General features: G+C 41.7%; 1 protein-coding gene across 1 annotated transcript; it reads right to left on the bottom strand.

Annotated features, from left to right (window-relative positions):
* Window positions 1–932: 932 nt before the first annotated feature.
* Window positions 933–23,624, bottom strand: RSPH3 (radial spoke head 3). Its single transcript, XM_064294930.1, has 9 exons — window positions 23,550–23,624; window positions 20,796–21,841; window positions 14,265–14,352; window positions 8,885–9,026; window positions 7,266–7,411; window positions 5,839–6,042; window positions 3,965–4,127; window positions 2,081–2,167; window positions 933–1,706 (listed from the first exon to the last, which is right to left on the bottom strand). The coding sequence occupies exons 1-9, from the start codon at window positions 23,622–23,624 to the stop codon at window positions 1,426–1,428; spliced, it is 2,232 nt and encodes a 743-aa protein (XP_064151000.1). The 3' UTR covers window positions 933–1,425.
* Between the last annotated feature and the right edge of the window lie 240 nt (window positions 23,625–23,864).

A 23,864-nucleotide genomic window follows, 5' to 3' on the forward strand; every position in this document is an offset into this window, starting at 1 on the left:
TGTTTTAACATTTATGTATGTAAATACCTGGAACAAGGTCTAGAAGGTACCAACCAAACCGGTAACTAGGAGGGCCAGGAGGGACTTTTGCTTCTCTGGTATTGTCTGAAATTTGTTTATAGCACGAAATGTGAAAAAAGACGAGACTAAATTACTAACCCGTAGAATCCCTAAGCCTTACTTGAATATTCAAGATGGGAGGTGCAACTATCTGTTTAATTTTATACAAATAAAAGCACATTTCTTGGTTATTGGTGAAAGGGAGCATTAGAGCTTTCAACAACACAAAGTTCAGGTACTCTGTTGTTGGATGAGAAACAGTTTTCCCATAGAGAAGAAAAAGCTCAGTGGCTGACATCACTGATAATACAGTGACATCTGTGAGAGCGGGAACTCAGTGGGACTGCCTTGTCTTCCAGGTCTAGTATGTTTTCCAGCATTGACAAGGTGGTCTTATCACTTTTCTATCACTCGCATCATGGATTGAATTGTGTCCCCCAAAAATATGTGTAACAACTCGGGTAGGCCACAATTTGCTGTACTGTGTGATTAGCCACCATTTTGTCATCTGATGTGATTTTCCTATGTGTTGTAAATCCTACCTCTATGATGTTAATGAGGTGTGATTAGTGGCAGTTATGTTAATGAGGCAGGACTCAATCCACAGGATTGAATTGTGTCTTGAGCCAATCTCTTTTGAGATATAAGAGACAAGTGAACAGAGGTGGGGGGGCCCTCATACTACCAAAAAACAAGAGCCAGGAGAAGAACGCATCCTTGGGACCCAGGGTCCCTGTGCTGAGAAGCTCCTCCACCAAGGGAAGATTGAGGACAAGGATCTTCCTCCAGAGCTGAGAGAGACAGAAAGCACTCCCCTGAGGCTGGCGCCCTGAGTTTGGACTTCTAGCCTGCTAGACTATGAGGGAATAAACTTCTCTCCGTTAAAGCCATCCACTTACGGTATTTCTGTTATAGCAGCCCTAGATGACTAAGACAACTTGTTTTAGTGGGAAATATTTGAGTTTTCCTTCTCTGATAGGTTTCTGCCTTATACAGGTTCCGGCTTTCGCAAGTTTTACTGTATTAAATATCATATTTACTAGAAAAGAACCCACAAAGTCAGAAGGATTAAGGAAAAATATATTTGCTAGTTATAAAAAAAAAGTTATAGATGGTAGCAATAGGAAGCCAATAATTAAACATAATTTTCATTAAAGTTAAAATATAGCCTCTGGATATTTTATTATTCATAAGTATTTATTTAAGTTTCATTTTTTTATTAGTTTTATTATTTCATCATATCTGACTTGCCCAGTCCATTATATATGACATGCTGACTAAACACAACATAATTTCCATAAGCCAAGGGGACTCACATATCATTACCTGATTGTTTGGATCGTTGATTTGGCTCCAGGGTGGGCTTCATGGCTCCCCTATGGAGTCTCTTTCCTCTAAAACTTTCTTGTCTTGGTACAGCCCTCTCTCTACGTACCTTCCTTCGTAAGCTGTTCTGGACAGAGAGTCTTTGCCTACAGGGGCCCTCTGAGTCTGCGAGGCACTTGGTCCCTGGAGCTCATAGTACTCCAGCGACCCTTGCATGGCCCCAGAGCTGCCCTGCCCATCTGTGGGCCCCTGGGATGGGCGTTTGTGCTTCTTATGCTCATACATATCCAGTCTCTTCTCAACCACCTCTCGGATCAACACTGCAAAGTTACACAGACAGAAATCAGTACAATTTTTCATTTCATAGTAGTTACAGTGCTGACTTACAGATGAGTATGAAACATTCACCAGGCCTTATCCTTCCTCACACACTTCACACAGCTCTGTGTCACTTAATACATTCAATATGAATTGTATTTTCTACCTGTTTTAACAGATTACTTACAAAATAATGTTAACAGATATTAATACTGATCAAATTATAGAAAGATCAAAAATAATACTGAAGCTAAAAATCTGCAACTTTTGTTAATATAATCAACATATTAAAACTGTGAAGTTAATACTTTGTGCAATTTAAATTTTCTACTGAAAATTTTTAGAGATGACTTTTAAAGAAAAAAAAAGAACTTACTGTCAAGTACTGTTCTTCCCACCATGCTGTGTTCCATGGTTTTGTCAACTTCATTCATTAGCCATGGAAGGAATCCCATCTCAATATCTGTATTACAAAAAAAAAAAAAGAGTAAGCTCATTAGTGTGATTTTTATGTGAATCATTACAGATAGGAAGAATCTGTGCTTTTTTCGTAATGTGATGGATTCATCAACACTGTTTTCTTAATACAAAATGTTAAATAGACCCATTACCAAAAAGAGTTGCCATCGAGTTGATTCTGACTCATGGCGCCCCCATGCGTGTCAGAGAAGAACTGTGCTCCGCAGGTTTTCCGTGGCTGATTTTTCGGAACTAGAGCTTCTGCTATATATGTTCTGGTCAGTTTTCTTTCTACTGCACTAGAGAAACTATTTTCAGAATCATGAGGCTTTCTTTGGAGTCAAAGCTTACTTCATGTGTTGTACTTTGAGGTGAGTCAAGGAGGCAGGTGGAAGATGTGGACTTGGGGGGCAGAGCTCCAATCCAAACAGCACAAATTTGGGATTGGGCCACGCCAGTCAAAAGAAGATGCCCACCTGTGCCTAGGGCCCGATGGAAGCTGATCAGAACTTTTTTTTGAGGGCAGGAGGGGTAGGCATCTAATTATTTTTCAACACAGTGACAATGGAGAATAAAAGACTATTATCTTCACAACTATAAATACTTTTAATCTTGGGCATGGATTTCATTTGCAAGCTTTTAAGTGATGTATAACTGACTTTTTCTGTAGGTCAGCAATCCAGAATAGGAAATGCTTACTGACATCTATGACTCACAGTGTGAGGCCTGGAAGAAAGAACACTGGCCCTGCTGAGTCAGAGTTCCAAGTGAGTCTGAGACCTAAACAGGTCTACTGACCAGCTTGAGTATTTTGAAGCAAAACATTTAGCTTCTCCTCTTGAAAAATGGGGATTATAACTGCTCTATCTGTCCGACAGCTAAGCATGCAAAGTGCGATGTTGGAAAGCACAATAAACATTTAAACTAATGATACTGTCTGTATTCTGATCTCTAGGAAAACTGAATACGTATCAGTGAAAATTAACATTATTAACACCTGCTCCAAAATACTACTGGCCAAATGAAACAGGATTGAACAACCAAGCCTTATGGACTTAAGTGCTTTTTAACTTCAAGAAGGAGGGTGGTCGTGTGAAGATGGCAAACATCTTACCCTTCATTTGGCCAGACTAGCTAGGACGGGCGGCACTGGGGAGATGCTAAGAGATAGCTGACAGGCAATGGGCTCTACAAAGGCTCATATCAGGTCTTCTTTTTTAATCTCCGACACCTAACACAGTGCCTGGCACAGTCTCCTTTTAGTTAGAAGCCAAACTCTTAACCACTGGGCAACCAGGGCTCGGAGCACCCACTTAGTGCGTGTTAAATGAATGAACGACCTCAACAGCTGGCCGCAACGGGTTTCTGACTGAAATAGAAAGTCCGCTGAGAACACGTTTACCAACAGCTGCTTACACTTACATAGTGCTTTATAGCTTACACGAAGTTTTCACATACACTGTGACTTTAACTCCCAAATAATCCTCATTTCAAAGATGAGGAAGATAAAAATTACAGAGCTAGTCAACGATGCAGCTGGGGCCTGAACTCAAGTTTTTGACCTCAAGTCCAATTGTGGACTATCCAATTTTACTTCTCAATAAAGAAAAGCTAACATCCTAAAATCAAGATCCTATAACACACTTCTTATTAGTATGTACTTGAAGCCACTGTAGTTGACTTTTTGATTTGTTTCAGAGACTGAAAGAATCTAGTTGAAAATAAAATAGGCATGAGATAAATCTGAACCATTAAGAGGATGCTTATTAGAACGGCGAATCTAACAAAAACCTCCACAAACCTCTTTCAATGGGATCATAGAAGTAGCCACCATCCCTGAGGCTACCAAACACAGATGGAAGAAGGTCTGCCAGGAAACGCTGAGCAAAGACCCGAGCGGCAATTTTTTGTGCAGTCTCCTTATGCTTGTGTACTATTTCCCACTGCTGTTGCTTACGACGTTCCTGTCAAGAGAAAAGCATTATCAGAGATGGTTACTGAGCTACTACGTCCTCTCCAAACAATGAATCTAGTGAGGTTAATGTGAGGACGATTCTGGAAGTGTATCTGTATTTAAAAAATGGACAGCAAGGCGTCTATCTATTAAAAAGCTCATTTTTTAAAATCAAGATTGTAATGAATTGCATCAACTAATGGATATTGAATTCAGAAAGGTATAAAAGATGAAGCTTGAGGTAAAACTCTTCTGATCCATTTTCGAGTAAAATAATTTCAAGAAATACATGCTTGACTATACGGATGGTATCAAAAGGATAAAGATGATTATATCCATTTTTAATCAATATCATCACAAAGTATTACTGACACGAAAATTTTAGTTGCTTAGACATCTTCAATTAAAGAATTTGGGCCAATGAATCAAGTTGTTTGTAATAATTCTTTGAATTCATGAAGTTGAAATGGTTCTGAAGATTTTAAGAACCTCCTGTGTTTTGTTGTTGCTCTATGTAGACCATACAATTATCTATAAAGCTAATGGTTGTCTCTGCTGCCATGTAATTAGTATATTTTCTAGTTAAATCTATTTTCAAGGTTTAAGCAAATAAAAGTCTAGATGATTTATATTCTTCATTCACTTCAATATATTTCTTAATAGTAAATAAGTATTCTCTGATAAAGAGCCCTGATTATTTCAACAAACTTTATTTTGTCTATTTATATTTGTAAGCCAATAGTCTTGCATTTGTACAATCCTTACCATAAACCCCATGCTCTTTACACAATTATTTAATTATTTATTTTGGAGGAAAGTCTAAAGTTCACTTGATTAGGTATTGAGTAGAATTTCCCAGGACTAACCTTCACAGTAGGTTAGGCTCTTTGGGAAATCGTTTTAACTCTTAGGTACTAGGGCACCCTCTTATCATTTGCTCATTCAGTGTACAACACACAAAAAAAAAACAACACAGGGTGACAGTTAATGCCAGAACTAGAAGATTCTCCAAGATGTCTGAGTCTAGTGCTTCCTGACTGAAAGGTCACTGGCGTATTTTAAAAACTGGATTAGAGAACTTTGCTTATGGGAGGTTCTTAACACCTATAACCTGAAAATTATTCTATAAGGACTCAGGTAGTGGTAGTGTATCCTCAAGGGTATAGAAAAGGGTCTGGCCACAGGGGGAAAGACCTAGATTCTGGCTAGATCCTCTGCTTCTTACCCCTCTCCCATCCCCAATACATTCCGCTTTGTCCTTCCTTCCACTTTTTCTGCCACTGAGTTTGAAAAAGCAATTAATTTCTTTCTCTAGGACTCCTCATATTTAAGAGTCTCTTCAGACATATGTAATTTAAATTATTTCATTTAGGAACTCTTGGAAACTCAATTTATGTCAGATGGAATCTAAAGCATGTAATTCAGTCCATGAAGGATCTATTCATAAAAGAGGAGAGACCTGAGCGATACATACTATAGGTCTTTTTCTAACATGTTTCCAAAGATCTTATGACATACTCAGTATACCACCCAGTGCCATCGAGTCAATTCTGACTTATAGCGACCCTACAGGACAGAGTAGAACTGCCCCATAGAGTTTCTAAGGAGCGCTTGGTGGATTCGAACTGCCGACGGTTTGGTTATGACATAGCACATGTAATTCTGAATGTGATCTTTTAAATAGCCAAAGATTATCTAAGAAAGAAAACTAGAATCTGTACTTTTTCTTCTCGGTGTCGTCTCTCCTGCTCTTCAAGTCGCTGAACTTCAGCAAGTTCGATATTCCGTAGTTCTTCATATGCATACTGATTGGCCCGCAGGTTGGCCAGCTCCTCTTCTTCCATTACCTCCAGGAGAGACTGCTCGATGGTCTTTCCTACCAAAACTTCTAGCATTGGTGTCACTTCAAGGTCAAAGTCGAAGAGCTTAAACATACAAAACAAAGCAAATCTAAAATTGTAATCATGAACTGAGTGCCCAATAAAAAATATAAAAAGAACAATGGCAATAGTGGGATATCATCTGAGTGTCTTCTGCGTGCCAGGCACTGTGGTGGTGCTTTACCAGTGGTCTTTAATCCTCAAAGTAACCCTTCGAGAAACATCGGACAGTATTTTGTTCAAAGGCAAAACTCTATTAAGTCGAAGTCACAAAAGTCAGCAAGATGAAACCTGATAGTTGACAATTTTAACATCAAACTCTGACACCCAAGAGAAATATTCTGTCTTTCTTATTCTCTGCCTTTTCTGCTCAATATTTACTGGTTGTTTTTGATAACAGTTTGATGAACTAAGGAACAAGAATAATGGAAATTTTGGTGATTCATCTCTAGGATTTAGAGGCAAATATACTCTCCTATGTTTCTGAAGATATTTTATTTCAATGACAGTTCTTTAAAGCTTCTTTAAGTCTTAAATCATTTAAGTCATTGTGCATATAATCATTTCCATCTGTTCTTCAATTTCATAAACTGCCCTACTTATGCATTCCATACTGATAAAAATGTAATTATTTTAAAGTTATTTTTAACACAGAGAGATTGTCTTCAGAAAAGTTCAGTATTATACAAGCAACTAATAGGGGCATCTTATTTTATACCAGGATGTTATTTTTCCTTATTTGGTACAAGTCTACCTAATATACATACATAAAAAAAAAAAGCAGTACACAAACAAATCAAATGTTTATATATTCCGAAAACATTTCTAATGATTTCATTCCTGATCAGCAAAGAGGAGAAATGAGAACATAATAATTTAAAACATTTCTAGTATTGCAGGAAAAACTCTTATAGATAGCATCTTGATTAAATTTAGTAAGTAAAATCTTTGATTGTGAAGCGGTTCTAAAACCGAAAACCCACAGCCGTTGAGTAGACTGAAACTTGTTTCAACCCTAAAGAACAGAACAGAACTTCCCCATAGGGTTTCCAAGGCTGTAACCTTTATGCAAGCCGACTGCCACATCTTTCTCCCATGGAGTGGCTGGTGGGTTCGAACAACTGACCTTTAGGTTAGGAGCCAAGCACTTTAATCACTGCACCATCGGGGCTCTTTGAAGTGGTTCTAGCACATCCTAAGTTTTTAACTAAACCTAACTTCAATTCATTTATAAAAAGATAGAGGGAAGCGCAAAGTATGTACCTCACCTCTCCCTCCAGTATTTGGGTGGCCACGTCTTTGCCAGTTTTGGCAGGAATAAAGAGTGGTGTTGGTGGCCTGTCCAAAAACGCATCTGTCTGGCATTCCATATCAACTTCTATTATGCGATCAGCAATTTCTTCAAGGTATAGTTCTAAGAAGAATACACACACACTGAGTCTGAAATTCTCATCTACTTCAAGCGTATATGTGCATTTTGAAGCTTTAGCTCCTTTAGGATAGAATTAAATGCATCAGAAAGTAAGTCTTAGAAAGAAAGTGCTCAAATGTGGAGTTCAAATCTCATATTGAACTAAGAGTTTTTATGTATTTGGAAGACCACAGAACATTTATTGACCGTTGAGAAAGCACTGAGCTTTGTGTTTGAAAATGGAACTAAGAAAGAGTACAAGACCAGGGCTGTGTATTAGATGCAAAGTACAACTGGTAGTGGAGAGACGATAATACGTGCATCTGATTAATAACATGATAATGTGTAACAATTTGGAAACTCTCGGATTTTTTAAAATCATGCCCTATGTCATCATGTTACTTAATGTTCTCTCTACTCTATAAACATATATGAAAACGAGTTTCACCTTAGAAATAACTCATGAGGCAGGGGCAGTGTGGTATCATGCCAAGAACATGAGCACTGGAGTCAGATGTTGAACATAGGACCTAGCCAAGTTATATCCTCTCTGGGCCTCAGTTTCTTCATCTGTAAAAGGGATCATAAGATCTGTCTTATGGAATCTTTATAGTAATAAAAGAAGATACATAGGTAAAGTACCTAGTATAGTCTCTGAGATATAGGAAATATTCAACAAAAGGTGGCTGCTATTATGTCATTTATTATTCTCGTGGCATAACATAAACATGAAACCTAACAGAGTTATAACTAAATCGGCTAATCACAAACATACACAGATTCTAGAGTTGGCCTCAAGGTAGGGGAGAAAGAGTAGAATGGTTCTCTTCCTTTTGCCCTTACCACCTGGAAGGAACCCTGATGACTCCACTCACCATCTTGCCAGGGTACCAGATGGATCTTGAGTAGTTACACTGGTCCAAGGAAAACACCAAGTATTGTCTGATTGCTGAGATTCTGTCAAGAACACAGCTAGACCCTATGGGTTAGGTAAGCCTCCATAGCATCTAGAATAGTTAGACAAGTAGGAAGAAGCTGGCACTGGCCTCAGGAGAGCTGTGTGGCCCTGCGGAATGTACAAAGTGAAAGGATTTGAACAAAACGTGACAGTGGAAGGGGCCTTGGTGAGGGGGATGGGACTCAGATCTGAGTGGGTCTCTTCCTCTCAGAAGGCAAGTAAAATGCCAAAATAGACTCGGTCCCCATCTCACACTGCCCTGCAAGTCCTGATGAAAAGCCCAGGGACTCATGCTGGGGAATGAAGAGAAAAAGTGAGAAATAATCCTAGTTTAAGAATAGAATACGTGACCATTCCACACTTCCAGCCATATCCAATATAACAACATATACTGCTCCGCGCCATGTGACTGGGGAAGTATGGGGAAGCATGCGAGATACATAAATCATATAGAGAAAGGCCAAATAAAAATGAACTGCAAAGAAAAACTGGGTAAGCCAATGGCAATGGAAACACACCTGTTTGCACATCCACGTGCTTTCTGCCTTCCACAGGTTCAGGAGTGCGTGGTCGGAGCTGTTCTTGGGCTCGCTTCCTGGCGAGGGCCCTCCTTTTAGCCTGCTGCTGCCTCTGAAGCTCGACAGGATCCGGCTGCCCACCCTAAGGGTGACGGAAAAGGCTTTTACATTTCTCATACAGACCTGCCTTCCAAAAATAATTCCTAGGTAGTATCAAAGCATCTGTCATGATAACACGTCCAGATTATTAGTGACCGGATGATTAAAGTTTTACGGGAACTTCGTCAGGTAATTACAAAGATGTCTGACAGCATAAAAATAACTTCGAAGTATGGCTGTTAACTGGGATAAACGGGTTCAGAATCCTATCTAATAAACGATCTTTCCTTACTCAAGTATTTTAATGCATAAATTCCTCTGGTGTGTTGTAAAACTGATATGAATATTCAGTTACAGTAAATTCTAATGTGTAGTTAAGAAACTGAAAAGCACTAGATTTTTTTCTAAATCTGAATTTCATTTGAACAGAATTTCCTTAAAAAATATTTTAGTTCACAAAGAAAATATCCTCAGTGCAAATGAAGCCTATCCAAGTATACAAAAAGACAACTGATTAAGGAATTGTTACTGTTGTTAGGTGCCATCGAGTCTGTTCCAACTCATAGTGACCCTATGTAGAAAAGAACAAAACACTGCCTGGTCCTGTGCCGTCCTCACAATCTTGTTATGTTTGAGCCCATTGTTGCATCCACTGTGTTAATCCATCTTGTCCAGGGTCTTCCTCTGATTTTGCTGACCCTCCACTTTACCGAGCATGATGTCCTTCTCTAGGGACTGGTCGCTCCTGATAACATGTCCAAAGTACATGAGATGAAGTCTCGCCACTTCCAAGGAGCACTCTGGCTGTATTTCTTCCAAGACAGACTTGTTTGTTCTTCTGGTTGTATATGTGTATGTGTATGTGTATGTGTATGTGTATGTGTATGTGTATGTGTATGAGTATGTGTATGTGTATGTGTATGAGTATGTGTATGTGTATGTGTATATATCAACTGGAAGACCAGTTAATATGACTATTATTCAAATTTACACACCAACCACTAAGGCCAAAGATGAAGAAACTGAAGATTTTTACCAACTTCTGCAGTCTGAAATTGATCAAACATGCAATCAGGATGCATTGATAATTACTGGTGGAAACAAAGAAGAAGGATCGGTAGTTGGAGAACATAGCCTTGGAGAAAGAAAGGATGCCGGAGATCTCATGATAGAATTTTGCAAGACCAATGACTTCTTCACCGCAAATACCTTTTTCAACAACGTAAGTGGCAACTATACACATGGACCTCACCAGATGGAACACACAGAAATCAAATTCACTACATCTGTGGAAAGAGACGATGGAAACGCTCAATATCCTCAGTCAGGACAAGGCCAGGGGCCATCTTCAGATCAGACCATCAATTACTCATATGCAAGTTCAAGTTGAAACTGAAGAAAATCAGAACAAGTCCATGATAGCCAACGTCTGACCTTGTGTAAATCCCACCTGAATTTAGAGACCATCTCAAGAACAGATTTGACGCGTCAAACACCAATGACCAAAGACCAGACGAGTTGTGGAATGACACCAAGGACATCATATATCAAGAAAGCGAGAGGGCATTTAAAAGACAGGAAAGAAAGAAAAGACCAAAATGGATGTCATAAGAGACTCTGAAAATTGCTCTTGAATGTCGAGTAGCTAAAGCAAAAGAAATGATGAAGTTAAAGAGTTGAATGGAAGATTTCAAAGGGCTGCTTGAGAAGACAAAGGAAAGTATTATAACGACATACGCAAAGACCTTGAGATACAAAACCAAAAGGGAAGAACACACATTTCTCAAGCTTAAAGAACTGAAGAAAACATTCAAGCCTCGAGCTGCAATATTGCAGGATTTTACAGGGAAAATATTAAACCCAGGGAGCATCAAAAGAAGATGGAAGGAATACATGGAATGACTATACCAAAAAGAACTGATTGACGTTCAGCCATTTCAGGAGGTACCGTATGATCAGGAACTGGTGGTACTGAAGGAGGGAGTCCAAGTTGCACTGAAGGCACTGGCAAAAAACAAGACTCCAGGAATTGACAGAATACCAACTGAGATGTTTCAACAAATACATGCAGTAGTGGAAGCCCCCTCTTGTCTATACCAAGAAATCTGGAATATAGCTACCTGGTTGATTGACTGGAAGAGATCCATATTTATGCCTATTCCCAAGAAAGGTGATCCCACTGAATGTGGAAATTATTGAACAATATCCGTATCACACGCAAGCAAAACTTTGCTGAAGATCATTCAAAAGCGGCTGCAGCAGTGTATTGACAGGGAACTGCCAGGAATTCAAGCTGGATTTAGAAGAGGACGTGGAAACTGGGATATCATTGCTGATGTCCGATGGATCCTGGCTGAAAGCAGAGAATGCCAGAAAGATATTTACCTATGTTTTACTAACTATGCAAAGTCATTCAACTGTGTGGATCATAACAAATTAGGGATTACATTGTGGATAATGGGGATTCCAAAACACTTAATTGTGCTCATGAGGAATCTATACATGGATCAAGAGGCGGTCGTTCGAACAGAACACGGGAATACTGCATGGTTTAAAGTTAGGAAAAGTGTATGTCAGGATTGTATCCTTTCACCATACCTATTCAATCTGTATGCTGAGCAAATAATCCAAGAAGCTTGACTATCTGAAGAAGAACGGGGCATCAGGATTGGAGGAAGACTCAATAACCTGCATTACGCAGAAGATACAACGTTGCTTGCTGAAAGCGAAGAGGACTTGAAGCACTTACTGATGAAGATCACAGCCTTCAGCATGGATTATACCTGCAATACATCCTACTTGGTCATGGTGTATACTACTTTTAACATATTGCTAAATTCTATTTGCTAATATTTTGTTGAAGATTTTTGCATCTAACTTCATGAAAAAATATCGGTCTGTAGTTTTTTTTTTTCCTTCCTTTGTCTGGTTTGGGTATTGGGGCACTGCTAGTCTCATAAACCAAGTTTGGAAGTACTCCCTCATTTTTTATTTTCTGGGCAATATTGTATAGAATTGGTGCTAATAATTACTTAAATGTTTGGTAGCATCCTTCAGTGAAACCATCCGGGCCTGGACATTTCCTTTTTGGAAAATTTTAAACTAGAAATTCAATTTCTTTAGTAGTTATAGGACTATCCAGATTATCTACTTCATACCAAGTTGAGTTTTGGCAGTTGACAGTTTTAAGGGTTCATTTCATCTAAGTCATCGAATTTATGTTAGTTTTGTAGTATTCCCTTATTATCCTTTTAATCTTTTAATGTGGGAAGTGGAGGGTCAACTCACACTGCCTTGTCGCCATGTGGGGATGGAAGGTCAGCTCCCACCCCAGCCTTGGTGACAATGAGGGGAGGGACAGGGCAGTTTTTCTGTTGGTGTTAGGCTAAAGTAGGGGTAACATTGTCAAAAGGTGTTCTGTTCTGCAACGCTGCCCTTTTCCCAGTTCTTTGACTAGAGGAAGCAGGCTTTCTTGGGGCTGACCCTGTTGGTGGTTTCAGGTTAGAGGCTTCTCCAGTGCTCTGAATGGGATATGTGGGAGATCAAAAAACAAAACAAAAAAACTTAGGGAACTCATTGCCATTGTGTTCAAGTCCCAAAATCCCTAGCCACTGCACCTTCTGCTTTCTAACTTTCAGAGTCTTTCCAGGTTTGTTTGTGTTATGGCTAGGGTTTTTACAGGAAGAACCAGAACTAGGAAGGAATAGGTGAATCCCCACCTTGTCTGAAAGTCTCAGTGGAGACTTTTAAGGTATGGTGCTAACTAGCTAACTAAAACCTGTTGCCGTTGAGTCGATTCCCACTCATAGTGACCTTGTAGGACAGAGTGTTAAAAAGCAAAGAAGTCACCTTGAAGACTAAGGTGCACCTGACCCAAGCCATGGTGTTTTCAATCACCTCATCTGCATGTGAAAGCTGGGCAATGAATAAGGAAGACTAGAGAAGAATTGATGCCTCTGAATTATGGTACTGGTGAAGAATACTGAATATACTATGGGTTATGGAAGAAATACTGCCAGAATCCTCCTTAGAAGCAAGGATGGCAAGACTGTATCTCACATAGTTTGGACATGCTATCAGGAGGGATCAGTCCCTGGAGAAGGACATCATGCTTGGTAAAGCAGAGGGTCAGCGAAGAAGAGGAAGACCCTCAACAAGATGGACTGACACAGTGGCTCCAACAATGGGCTCAAGCATAACGGCAACTGTGAAACCCCATAGGGTTTCTAAGGCTGTAATTTTAATGGAAGCAGGCTGCCACATCTTTCTCCCACGGAGTGGTCAGTGGGCTCGAATTCCTGACCTTTCGGTAGGTGAGCGCTTAACCAATGCGCCACCAGGGCTCCATTAGTTGACTAAGAAACCAAAAATAGAGATGGTTCTATTTTCTGTATCTGTACTAGGTATGCCAGCGTTTCTGGTACCATCACAAGAAAATGCTGAGGCATATGTCCATATCATGTTTGAGGTGCTGATTCCAAACGCTGGTCCCTGGACTGACCGTATCAAAATTACCTACAGAAGCTTATTAAACATGCGAGTTCCTGTGTGTAATCCTTGGAGGTTTCAGTACAGTAGTTCTAAGGTAGGACTAAAACATGTATATTTTTAATAAATTTTCTAGGTGATTCTGATGCACACCCAGGTTTAGGAATCACTGCTTCAGGTGAGCTAACATTCACGTATATCCATGTGGTGCTAGGCACTTATACATTATATACTGCTTATAGATTAAATTAACTGTATTTCAGTTCTGTGCTAAGAAATCATCACATTCAGTACCATGTCATGCCTTACTCAGCTTTGTATCCTAGGTACTCAGCAGAAGACCTAAAATGCATTAAATATTTGTAGAGTGAATTAATGGAAAAGAAGCATAACTCAGAGGTTTTGATTAAATAATGACATAGCATTAGAGTATGAGCTAACCTAAGCAAGCTTCTAATGGTGACCTAAATGTGTCAGACCAGAACTGCTCAAAGTGTGGCCCTCAGATTGGTGCCATCCATGAGCTGCTGGCACAGTTCTGTAACAATTTAAGTACAGAAATTGAGAGTAAAAGCTTAGAAACTTTCAGAGCAATTGTGACAACTAGGCTTTTTTGAATCTAATAACAATAACTGAGCCTTGTATTTTGCGTGCCTTTTTTTCCATTTCATTTTTCAGTAATTCATCTTAATTGTATTTTTAAAATGTTTTGGTCTGCAACAAACAAACAAACCAGGCCTTCACCTCAGATACTCTGGGAAGCCCTACGTTAGACCATTCAAATTATACTAACCAGCGGCAATGTCTGTAGAGCATAAGTGTTGCCTCGGATCACTCTTCTGTCATACATTATGTTTCCAAAATGCATAGGTTCGTCATCTCTGCAAAATAAAAATTAAAAAAAATTTTTTTATAGCATATTTTAAATAACTTCTTTACTAGAGTGTTGGTATCTGTAAACAGAACTCATTTTCAGTAAGAGTTAGACTAAGATGAAAATACTTAGATTTTTGTTTTAGCACAATCCAGAAAATAAGAAGACAGCCGGCTACCATTTGTGGAAAGCGTATTATAAGTCGGGCCCTTCACACACATTATTGTTTTCTTACTTGCTCTAAGTCTTCAAGTTAGATAGTACGATTCCCATTTGATAGAAGTGGACACAGACTCAGAAAGCAATCTGCCCGAGGTCACTTAGCGAGTAAGTGCCAGAGCTGCATTTAGACTGTAAATCCACTGGGACTACTGAACGAACATATGTGACAATGGCCCGTCTTAAAAGGCGCCTGCCCTAAAGGACTGAAAAAAGTTTGATTCAAGGATTTGAAAGTGACATTAGTAGAATAATCTGGCTTAAAAAATAAGTCAGATTTCTCACTGTTCTTTAAACTCAATGATATTTTTAAAAGTTATTGTTTTTTAAATATTAAAAATTTTAATTCCAGCGATCAGAATGAAACAACAATGAAAAACACAGCCTGGTATTTTCATTCAAAATTCTTCAAATGATATCCTATTTATAGCTATGAAACCAAACACCAACCGTGTACGAATTAACGGTCCTCTCTCAGAAATGATTTTGAGAGGGCGGTAAGTTGCTTACTTATCACATGCTGAAGCCGCTAATGAACGACCTGATTCCGTATTATTTAAAACCCAGACAGGTTTCCCTCGTCTTGCTGGCCCTCTGCGCAGTGTCCAGCTCAGCTGGCCACTCATTCCTGAAACGCTTTTTCCCAGCCTGTTGACTCCGCTGCAGTCTTCAGATTGGTTTCCTGCTGCTTGGCTGGCCTTTGTTTGCTGGCTTCTTCCCAGACAGGAGGGTTTCTTCAGGGCTCCACCTTCTCTTGTCCTCAGCTGACCTCATCCATTTCCAAGGCTGCAGTTAGGATCCTGATACCTAAAACTCCCAGTTTTACTGTATCTTTGGCTCAGACCACTCCTCTGAGCTCCAAGCATGTATACCAATTGCCCACTGACATCTCACTAGGATGTCCCCAAGGCAACCTCAAATTTCAACCATTCAACTAATTATCATTTGTCACTTCACCTCGTTACATCTTCAGTGTCCCCTATTTCAGCAAATGGCACTGCTGACCACCCACTGGCTCAATCCAGAAGCCTGGCTGTCATCTCTGATTCTTTCCCCTTACCCACCCCCACACCCAGCAAGTCCTTTCGACTCTGCCCCCAATCTCTCTCGTACCCACTCGCTGCCCACGGCCGCCGCTGCCTTTTACCTGGATTACTGCCGCAGTCTCTCAGCAGCCTGGCCATTCCAACTGCCGCATACACCGCGGCCACCGATCTTTCAGAATGGAAAATTCAAACGACGCTTACTTGTTTAAGCCTCCTACTGCTAATCACCGCCACCTGTCTGTCAGTTTGCTGAGCTGTGGTGGCTTGTGTGTTGCTGTGATGCTGGAAGCTATGCCACCGGTATTTCAAATACCAGCAGGGTCACCCATGGTGGACAAGTTTCAGCAGAGCTTCCAGACAAAGACAGACTAGGAGGAAGGACCTGACAATCCACTTTAAAAAAAAAAAAAAAAAAAATTAGCCAGTGAAAACCTACGAATAGCAGCGGAACATTGTCTGATATAGTGCCAGAAGACGAGCCCCTCAACAATGAGGATGGCACAACAGTAGGCAATGCTTCATTTTGTTGTATGTGGGGTCGCTATTGCTCAGAAACGACTCGGCATCTAACAACAGTGCTAATTAAATTAATAATGCAGAATAATTTTGGGCCCATGACGCTATCAAAAAACAAAAATCCATAACCTATTACTGGTGAGGACACTGGAGGAAAGGTAAAGTGATCCGATTGTATTAAAAGGACATATGGCCACAGAAATGCCAGGTGTAACAGGGGAAACAATGTATAGGGGTAAATGGGAGCACTCTGTACTCTCCACACAATTTCTCTGTGGCATCAGGAGCCATCTAAATTCACAAGGGGGAGACAGAAACACCATCAGCATAAAGCTGATTCCTATGAGGTGGAGGCCAGACGTATCTCCGCTCTACAACGTTTTCACCATTCTGACACCAGCTGATCTCCCCCCAGCACTCTCTACTTCTCTACTGGGTTCATCTGAGCCATCGGAGCGAGGAGAGAGGCCATTCCTTAAAACCACCTAAAATTACATTTGCCTCTAAAGCTCCCTAAAAGGTGATAATTTTAGAGCCTCCTTGAGTCTTTTCTTTACCTACCTGCACATGTCTAAAAGTCCTTATAAAGCATCAGATGTTAATGGTTTATAAGGCTACTGTTGTTAGCTGCCGTTGTCGAGCTGACTCCAACTCGTGGTGACCTTATGTGAACAGAACGAAACCTTCCCTGGTCCTGCATCATCCTCGTGATTGCCAGCATGTTTGAGTCCATCGTTGTGGCTAATGTGCCAACCCATCTCACAGAGGGTCTCCCTTGTCTTCGCTGGCCCTCTATGTTACTCAACATGATATCCTTCTCTAGCGATTGATCCCTCCTGATAAAATGGCCAAAGCAGGCAAATTGGACAGCGTTCTGTTGTGATCCATAAGGTTTTCGTTGGCTAATCTTCAGAAGCAGATTGTCAGGTCTTTTTTCCTAGTCTGGAAGCTCCCTGAAACCCATCCGCCATGGGTGACCCTGCTGATATTTCAAATACCAGAGGCATAGCTTCAAGTGTTACAGTAGCACGTAAGCCTGATAAACTGACAGATGGGTAGTGGACAAGGCTACTAATATACCAATATTCCCTAACTCATTCCTACTTATTCATAATCACTAAATGAGATCAAATCCATTCCTGTTTTGATACGGAAATGGATGAAGAAAAAAGGGCATTCATTGGGTAGGACAAGTGGAGAGAACCGGAAAATCTAGAAAAAGCAAAGATAAACATTAAAGAAGGCTATTCTGTCTAAGGCCACGACTGTATTATCCCACTGCTGCTGTAACAAATTACTACCAGCTTTGTGGTTTAAAACAATATAAACTTATTATCTTACATGTCTGCAGGTCAGAAGTCCCAAATGGGTCTCACTGGGCTAAAATCGAGGTATCGTCAAAGCTGTGTATTCCTTTCAGAGGCTCTAGGCAAGAAACTGTTTCCTTGTCTTTCCAGCTTCTAGAAGCTGCCTGCATTTTTTGACTTGTGGCCCTTCCAGTAATTGCATCACTCCCATTTCTGCTTCCACTGTCATATCTTCTCCTCTGACTCTGACTCCATACCTCCCTTATATAAGGACCCTTGTGATTACATTGGACCCACCTGGATAATTCAGGATAACTACCCCATCTCAATATCCTTGACTTAATCACATTTGCAAAGTCCCTTTTGCCATGTAGGGTAACATGTTCACAGGTTCTCGGGATTAGGACCATTATTCTTTGGGGGACCACTATTCTGCCTACCACAATGATTCAACTGGGCAGGATCAAATAAAAAATATATTCTAAGGTAATTTTGTCCATTTATTTACATTTAAGAACATTGTTATTTCATTAGAAGGGCTATAATCCTTTACCAAAGGATTCGTGAAATAAAGATGACGTTATTACAATTTGCTTTGGCCACGTGCCTTGTTATGGATTGAATTGTGTCCCCCTCAAAATATGTGTTGTAAATCCTAACTTCTATGCCTACAGTTATAATCCCATTTGGGAATGGGCTGTCTTTTTTACATTAATGAGGCAGGATTAGTGTAGGGTGTGTTTTGAGTCAATCTCTTATAAGACATAAAAGCAGCAGATTAAGGAAGCAGAGATGGGGGAAGACAGATGTCCAGTTACATGGAGATCTCCAAAGAGCTAGGAAACAGAAGTTGAGGAGATAGGGACCCTCCCCCAGAGAAGACAGAGAGAAAGCCTTCCCCCAGAGCCGGTGCCCTAATTAGGACTTCTAGAATCGACACTGGGTTTTGGGGAGCCTCCTAAACTGTAAGAAGTCGGAATCGACTCGACGGCAGTGGGGGTTTTGGGTTAAACTCTAAGAAAATAAACTTCTGTTTGTTAAAGCCATCCACTTGTGGTATTTCTTTTATAGCAGCACTAGATATCTAAGATACAGTTAAAGCTGAATTTAATGGAATTTATTGTCACTTAACTACCAACAAGTACATAAAAGATGTATCATATTTTATGTATTATATTCTTTTGCTTGTAAAATGAGAAAACTGGTATTTAAGATTTATGATTCTAAGAAAAGGGGGAATCTTGGCTGATCTTTGGAAGCAAATCGCCAGGACTTATACCACCTAAACCACATTAGGCTCGTGTTAAACTTAAATTTTTAGATTCTTTCCAAATGGACAATCAGGTACTCCTGTGATTGACTTTCCACACTTACAGAACTTTACAGTCATCCAATTACATTTCATCTTCTGATTTGAGCCTAGTTACACCCTCTACTGGAGCCCTGGTGGCACAGTGGTAAGAGCTTGGCTGCTAACCAAAATATCAGCAGTTTGAATCCACCAGGCACTTCTTGAAAACTCTACACGGCAGTTCTACTCTGTCCTATAGGGTCACTATGAGTCAGAATTGACTCGATGCAATGGGTTTCAGGGTTTTATACACTCCATCAAGGTAATTTGGAACTCTGACTCTTCTCGATCACATCCAGCTACCCATTCCAGCCATGTGTCATCTGAAAGATTTAGCCAGTCGAACTATAAAATTTTGATCAAGACAGGGTCTAGGACTTTATAGGAGATCTTTCTCCAAATTGACACAAAAGCATACTCTCTTTGCATATGGTCTTCTGGTCACACATCAGCAAGTTTAGCTAATAGTATTCTCCTGGACAAGGAACCCTGGTGGTTCAGTGGTTAAGCACTCAGCTGTTAACCAAAATGTCAGGGGTTTGAATCCACCAGTGGCTATGTGGGAGAAAGATGTGGCAGTCTCTTTCCAAGAAGATTAAAAAACAAAAACAAAACCAAACCCATCCAAACCCACTATGATTCCAACTCATAGTGACCCCATAGGATAGAGTAGAACCGCCCCATAGGGTTTCCAAATCTTTACAGAACCAGACTGTCACATCTTTCTCCTGCAGAATGGCGGAACCAACCTTTCGGTGAATAGCTAAGTGCTTTAACCGCTGTACCACCAGGGCCCTTTTTCATAAAGATTACAGCCTAGGAAACCCTATGGGGCCATTCTACTCTGTTTTATAGGGTAGCTATTGTCTCTGACGGCAATGGGTAGTCTCCTGGACCCTTTTCAATATTAATAAGGCTATCATTAAAAAGAAAAAAGAAAAAATTTTTTTTTTTTTTTTTATCACGGAAAGGGAAACCCTGGTGGCCTAGTGTTTAAGTGCTACAGCTGCTAACCAAGAGGTCAGTGGTTTGAATCCACCAGGCGCTCCTTGCAAACTCCATGGGGCAGTTCTACTCTGTCCTATAGGGTTGCTATGAGTCGGAATCGACTCGACAGCAGTGGGTTTGGTTTTTTTTGGTTATCGTGGAAAGTGGTCTCAACTATTTTCTTCAAATTTAGATTTTACTATGTCTTCAGCATTACCTTAACACAGTCCAATCAATTAACTCTATCTATCTCCCTTCCTTCCCACAAGTATTTGTGCCTTATGAACTACCACTGATTCTCGTTTATCTTACTTGTTGGTCTGAACTGATAATAATGATCTGTAAGCAACTACCGTGAAACCTGTGAGAGCCAGAACTCAACTGTGAGAGCCAGAACTCAACCGGACTGCCTTGTTTTTCCAAATTTTGCAAGTTTTCCACCTTTGGCAGGGTGTGGTCTTATCATTTTTCTGTCACTCGATTAGTGGAGAACATTTGAATTTTCCTTCTCTGACAAGTTTCTGCCTTACACAGGTTCCAGCTTTCACAGGTTTTACTGTATTTAAAGGCACCAGGTAGTGTTTTGGAAAGGAGTCCAGTTTTAATGTGAATCCTTTTCTAACGTACATAATCCTTTCTCACATTTTTCTATTTTTCTCTTCTTAAACTGGTAGACATCTCTTACTTAAAAAGCTCCCTGCAAGGTGCTTGGCACACAGCGGGCCCCCAATAAACATTAATTGACTCCAACTTTGTGGAAGGAGCCGATCCCTGAGCGTCAGGCCCAGCAGCTCCACACGGTATCGCTAAACGCTGATCGTCCAACAGCGGCCGCCCGCCCCCCTCCTGGCTTCATTCCTCCATGCCACGGGAGAGCTTCTCCGGGAAGAAAGTTTATTTCGGGAGAGTGCAGACAGGGAAAGCAGCCCGGCAGACCTCGCCAGGGTGGAGGGCCAGGGCCCCGGGATGGGGTGCAGGTGGAGACCACACAGGGTTGGTGTGGGAGAGCGGCTCGGGCACTCACGGCTGCAACAGGCTGTCCCGGTAACGGCGGCGCTGGCAGGGCAGGGCCCGGGGCCGGCTGGTGTAGGTGTAGGTGCCCATGGTCGGGGCGCTGTGGTCAGTCAGCGAGAGGGTCACGTCCGGCCTCGGGCCGCCTCCTTTTCGGTGGAGCTTGGCCTTGAGACAGGTGGGCGCTAAGGTGTCGTGAGAGCCGGAGAGGTGTAAGTAATGCCAGGGGCAGGAATTCCGCGACGCAAGCAGGGGCGGCAAGAAGTGAGGCGGGCGGGGCGGGAGGCTGCCGGGGCAGGCGGTGGGCGCTATGCTCGGCTCGCTCCAGGGAGCACAAAGCCGGCCCGCTGCTCGCACACCGGTTGCCAAGCAACGCGGAACTCGGTCCCTTCGCCTGACCTCCGCGAAGTTCCGGTTCCTGGCACGGGGCGCTTCCGGCTCCTGGCTCCGCCCCGCCGCGCCTGCGCCGCAAAAGCGCCTGCGCGCCAGGGGCTCTCTGGCCAGGGAGGCGGGGCTGGCGGTGGCCCCCAGCCCCAAGGTGGAGGGTGGCTCGGTAGGGCTGGTGTCGGCGTCATTCTCCCAGGCCCACGTGCTCCCGCTGGCTGCGCCGGCCTCTGCTGTTTCTCTTCCCGCCAGTGCCGCCGCCCTGCTGAGCCCCGAGCTGCCCCTGCGGCCGCGCACGTATGGCACCAGCTCTGTTACGTGCCATCGGGGCAGGGCTTCCCCGGGGCTCCCGGCACCCCCTCTCCTCTGCCCTCGGTCCAGAGCTGGCGGCCGCTGCCCCGGCAACCTCTCAGTGCTGTCCCAGCTTCCCTCTCTGCTTACTGCTCTTGCCAGCACTTTGGAGGACCCTTGGGCGCATAGATCGACAAGGACCGCCCCACAGCCGTCTACTTTTGGGAAGGGGTGCGCCTGTCTGGTGGTTACTTGAATCTTTCTTTTAGGTCCTCTGTGTCTTAATTCATGGTCCCTGGGTAGCGCAAATTGTGCTCCTCTACCAGCCTGAAGGTTGGCGGTTTGAATCCACCCAGTATTGCTTCGGAAGAAAAGCCTGGTGATCTGCTTTCGTAAAAATTACAGCCAAGAAAGCCCTATGGAGCAGTAAGACGTGGGGTCGACACGAGTCAGAATGGACTCCAGGGCACCCAACAACAACAGCAACAACAAGTACATGCCTTAATCCATCAGGTTCTAGCCTCTGGAGAATGACACTGACTGAGCTGGGTCAGTGATTAGAAACACAAGTTGATTTGGTTGAGTGGAGCCCTGATAGCACAGTGGTTAAGAGTTTGGCCGCTAACCAAAAGGTCCGCAGTTAGAATCCAGCAGTCGCTCTCTGGAAACCCTATGGGGTAGTTCTCTGTCCTCTAGGATCTTTTTAAGTCGGGAATCTTACAGCAAGGGATATACATACATATATATATATATATTAAAAAAAGGCTATGTTAAAAATCTTGTAGTTTGACTAAGTGAAGTGTGATAATCGTTTGCATATTCATTTACTACTTCCATTCAGCTAAATGCTGTCTGTATTTGAATCCAGGTTGACAATTCACTAGCCCCATAACCTCAAGCAAGTTAATCATCTACCTAATCTGCAAATTGGGAATAATCGAATTTATCCCTTGGGGTTTGTTCCAAGGATTAAGAGAATTAATAAATGTAATACTTAGGACTGTGTTGGGTCAATGGCAAGCCATGACATTGAGATCTCCTTGGCCACTCCTGTGCTTTGAAGCTAATGATCTAAAGTAGATTTAAGGAATTGTGTAAATAATGCTAACAAAGGTGCATGATACATACTAGAGGTAAGAATGCTCCTGGAAAAATTTAGATCTGATTAATTTTAAGGTAATTTATGAAAGGGCTAAATGTGAAAATGGCACATAAATTTTGTGTTTGGAGAGTAATAACATTAAAAAAACAATGGCTTTATTAAGATACAATTCACATACCGTACAATTCACCATTAAAGTGTACTGTTCAGTGGTTTTTAGTAAATTCATAAGGCTGCGCAACCATTACCACTTTTTTAATCCCAGACCATTTTCATCGCCCACCAAAAGAAATCCATTAGCAGCCACTCCCCATTCCTTCTCCAGTGCCTGTTGTTGGGTGCTGTAGAGTTGGTCCCAACCCTAAGTGTTGCTGAACACAATGGGTTTGCCACTTGTACTCCATTAAGAATAACTAGAGTCAAGTGGATTTTAAAGCAGACATAGTTTAATACGTGCAGCAAGTAGGAGACAGTGAGATCACTCTCAAAGCACTGCCTCCCAGAGCAAAGTGCTGGGAGAAGTTTTATACTGTGCAGTAAAAGGCAACTTACACATATTCATCAAACTCCTGGGAAATAGCATGCATATTTAAAAGAAGGGCTAGGCTGAGACTTAGCATGGAAGTGGGTATCAGACCTCTCACTTCTAAATTGGGTCTGGCTTTTATCTGGTGATGTGTGTCTGGCATTTTTTAGTTCCTTGACACCAGTTTCCTAGTTCCTAGGCAGGACTCATTATGGGATGGGGCTGTCCGGCAGTCAACCAAATCGTTTCTGCACCTGCACAGAATTCTGGTTTTAGTTGGATTGCCTGAAAACAATCCTAAGAGGAAGTGTTTACGAAAATCTGGTTGCTTATCGTTTAAAATTTAGCCTCAGGTTGAGATACTGGTTTCTTCTTGTCTTCCCTATGCCATTATCTTGTTTGCTTTGGAATTTTTTTACAGCCTCTGTTCACAAGAGGGTTAATTTTACCTCAGGGCCCCATACCTGTATCTTACGTACAGTAGAATGAAACACTGCCTGGTCCTGTGCCATCCTCACAATCGTTGTGCTTGAGCCCATTGTTGCAGCCACTGTGTCAATCCATCTTGTTGAGGGTATTCCTCTTTTTTGCTGACCCTCTGCTTTACCAAGCATTATGTCCTTCTCCAGGGACAGCTCCCTCCTGATAACATGTAGAACGTATGTGAGCAAAGCCTTGCCATCCTTGCTTCTAAGGAGCATTCTGGTTGTACTTCTTCCAAGACAGATATGTTTGTTCTTTTGGCAGTCCATTATTCAATATATTCAATATTCTTCTCC

The sequence above is a fragment of the Loxodonta africana genome, chromosome 1 (assembly GCF_030014295.1).
Source record: "Loxodonta africana isolate mLoxAfr1 chromosome 1, mLoxAfr1.hap2, whole genome shotgun sequence".
Taxonomy (NCBI): Eukaryota; Metazoa; Chordata; class Mammalia; order Proboscidea; family Elephantidae; genus Loxodonta; species Loxodonta africana.

Coding starts and splice junctions, on each gene's coding strand:
- RSPH3 (XM_064294930.1), bottom strand. CDS start 23,624: ATGGGCTCAAGCACAACGATTGTGAGGATGGCACAGGACCAGGCAGTG. Junction 21,842..23,549: donor CTACTGTACGTAAGATACAG/GTATGGGGCCCT, acceptor TTACGAAAGCAG/ATCACCAGGCTTTTCTTCCG. Junction 4,128..5,838: donor GACGACACCGAGAAGAAAAA/GTACAGATTCTA, acceptor TTCTCTTGACAG/GAACGTCGTAAGCAACAGCA.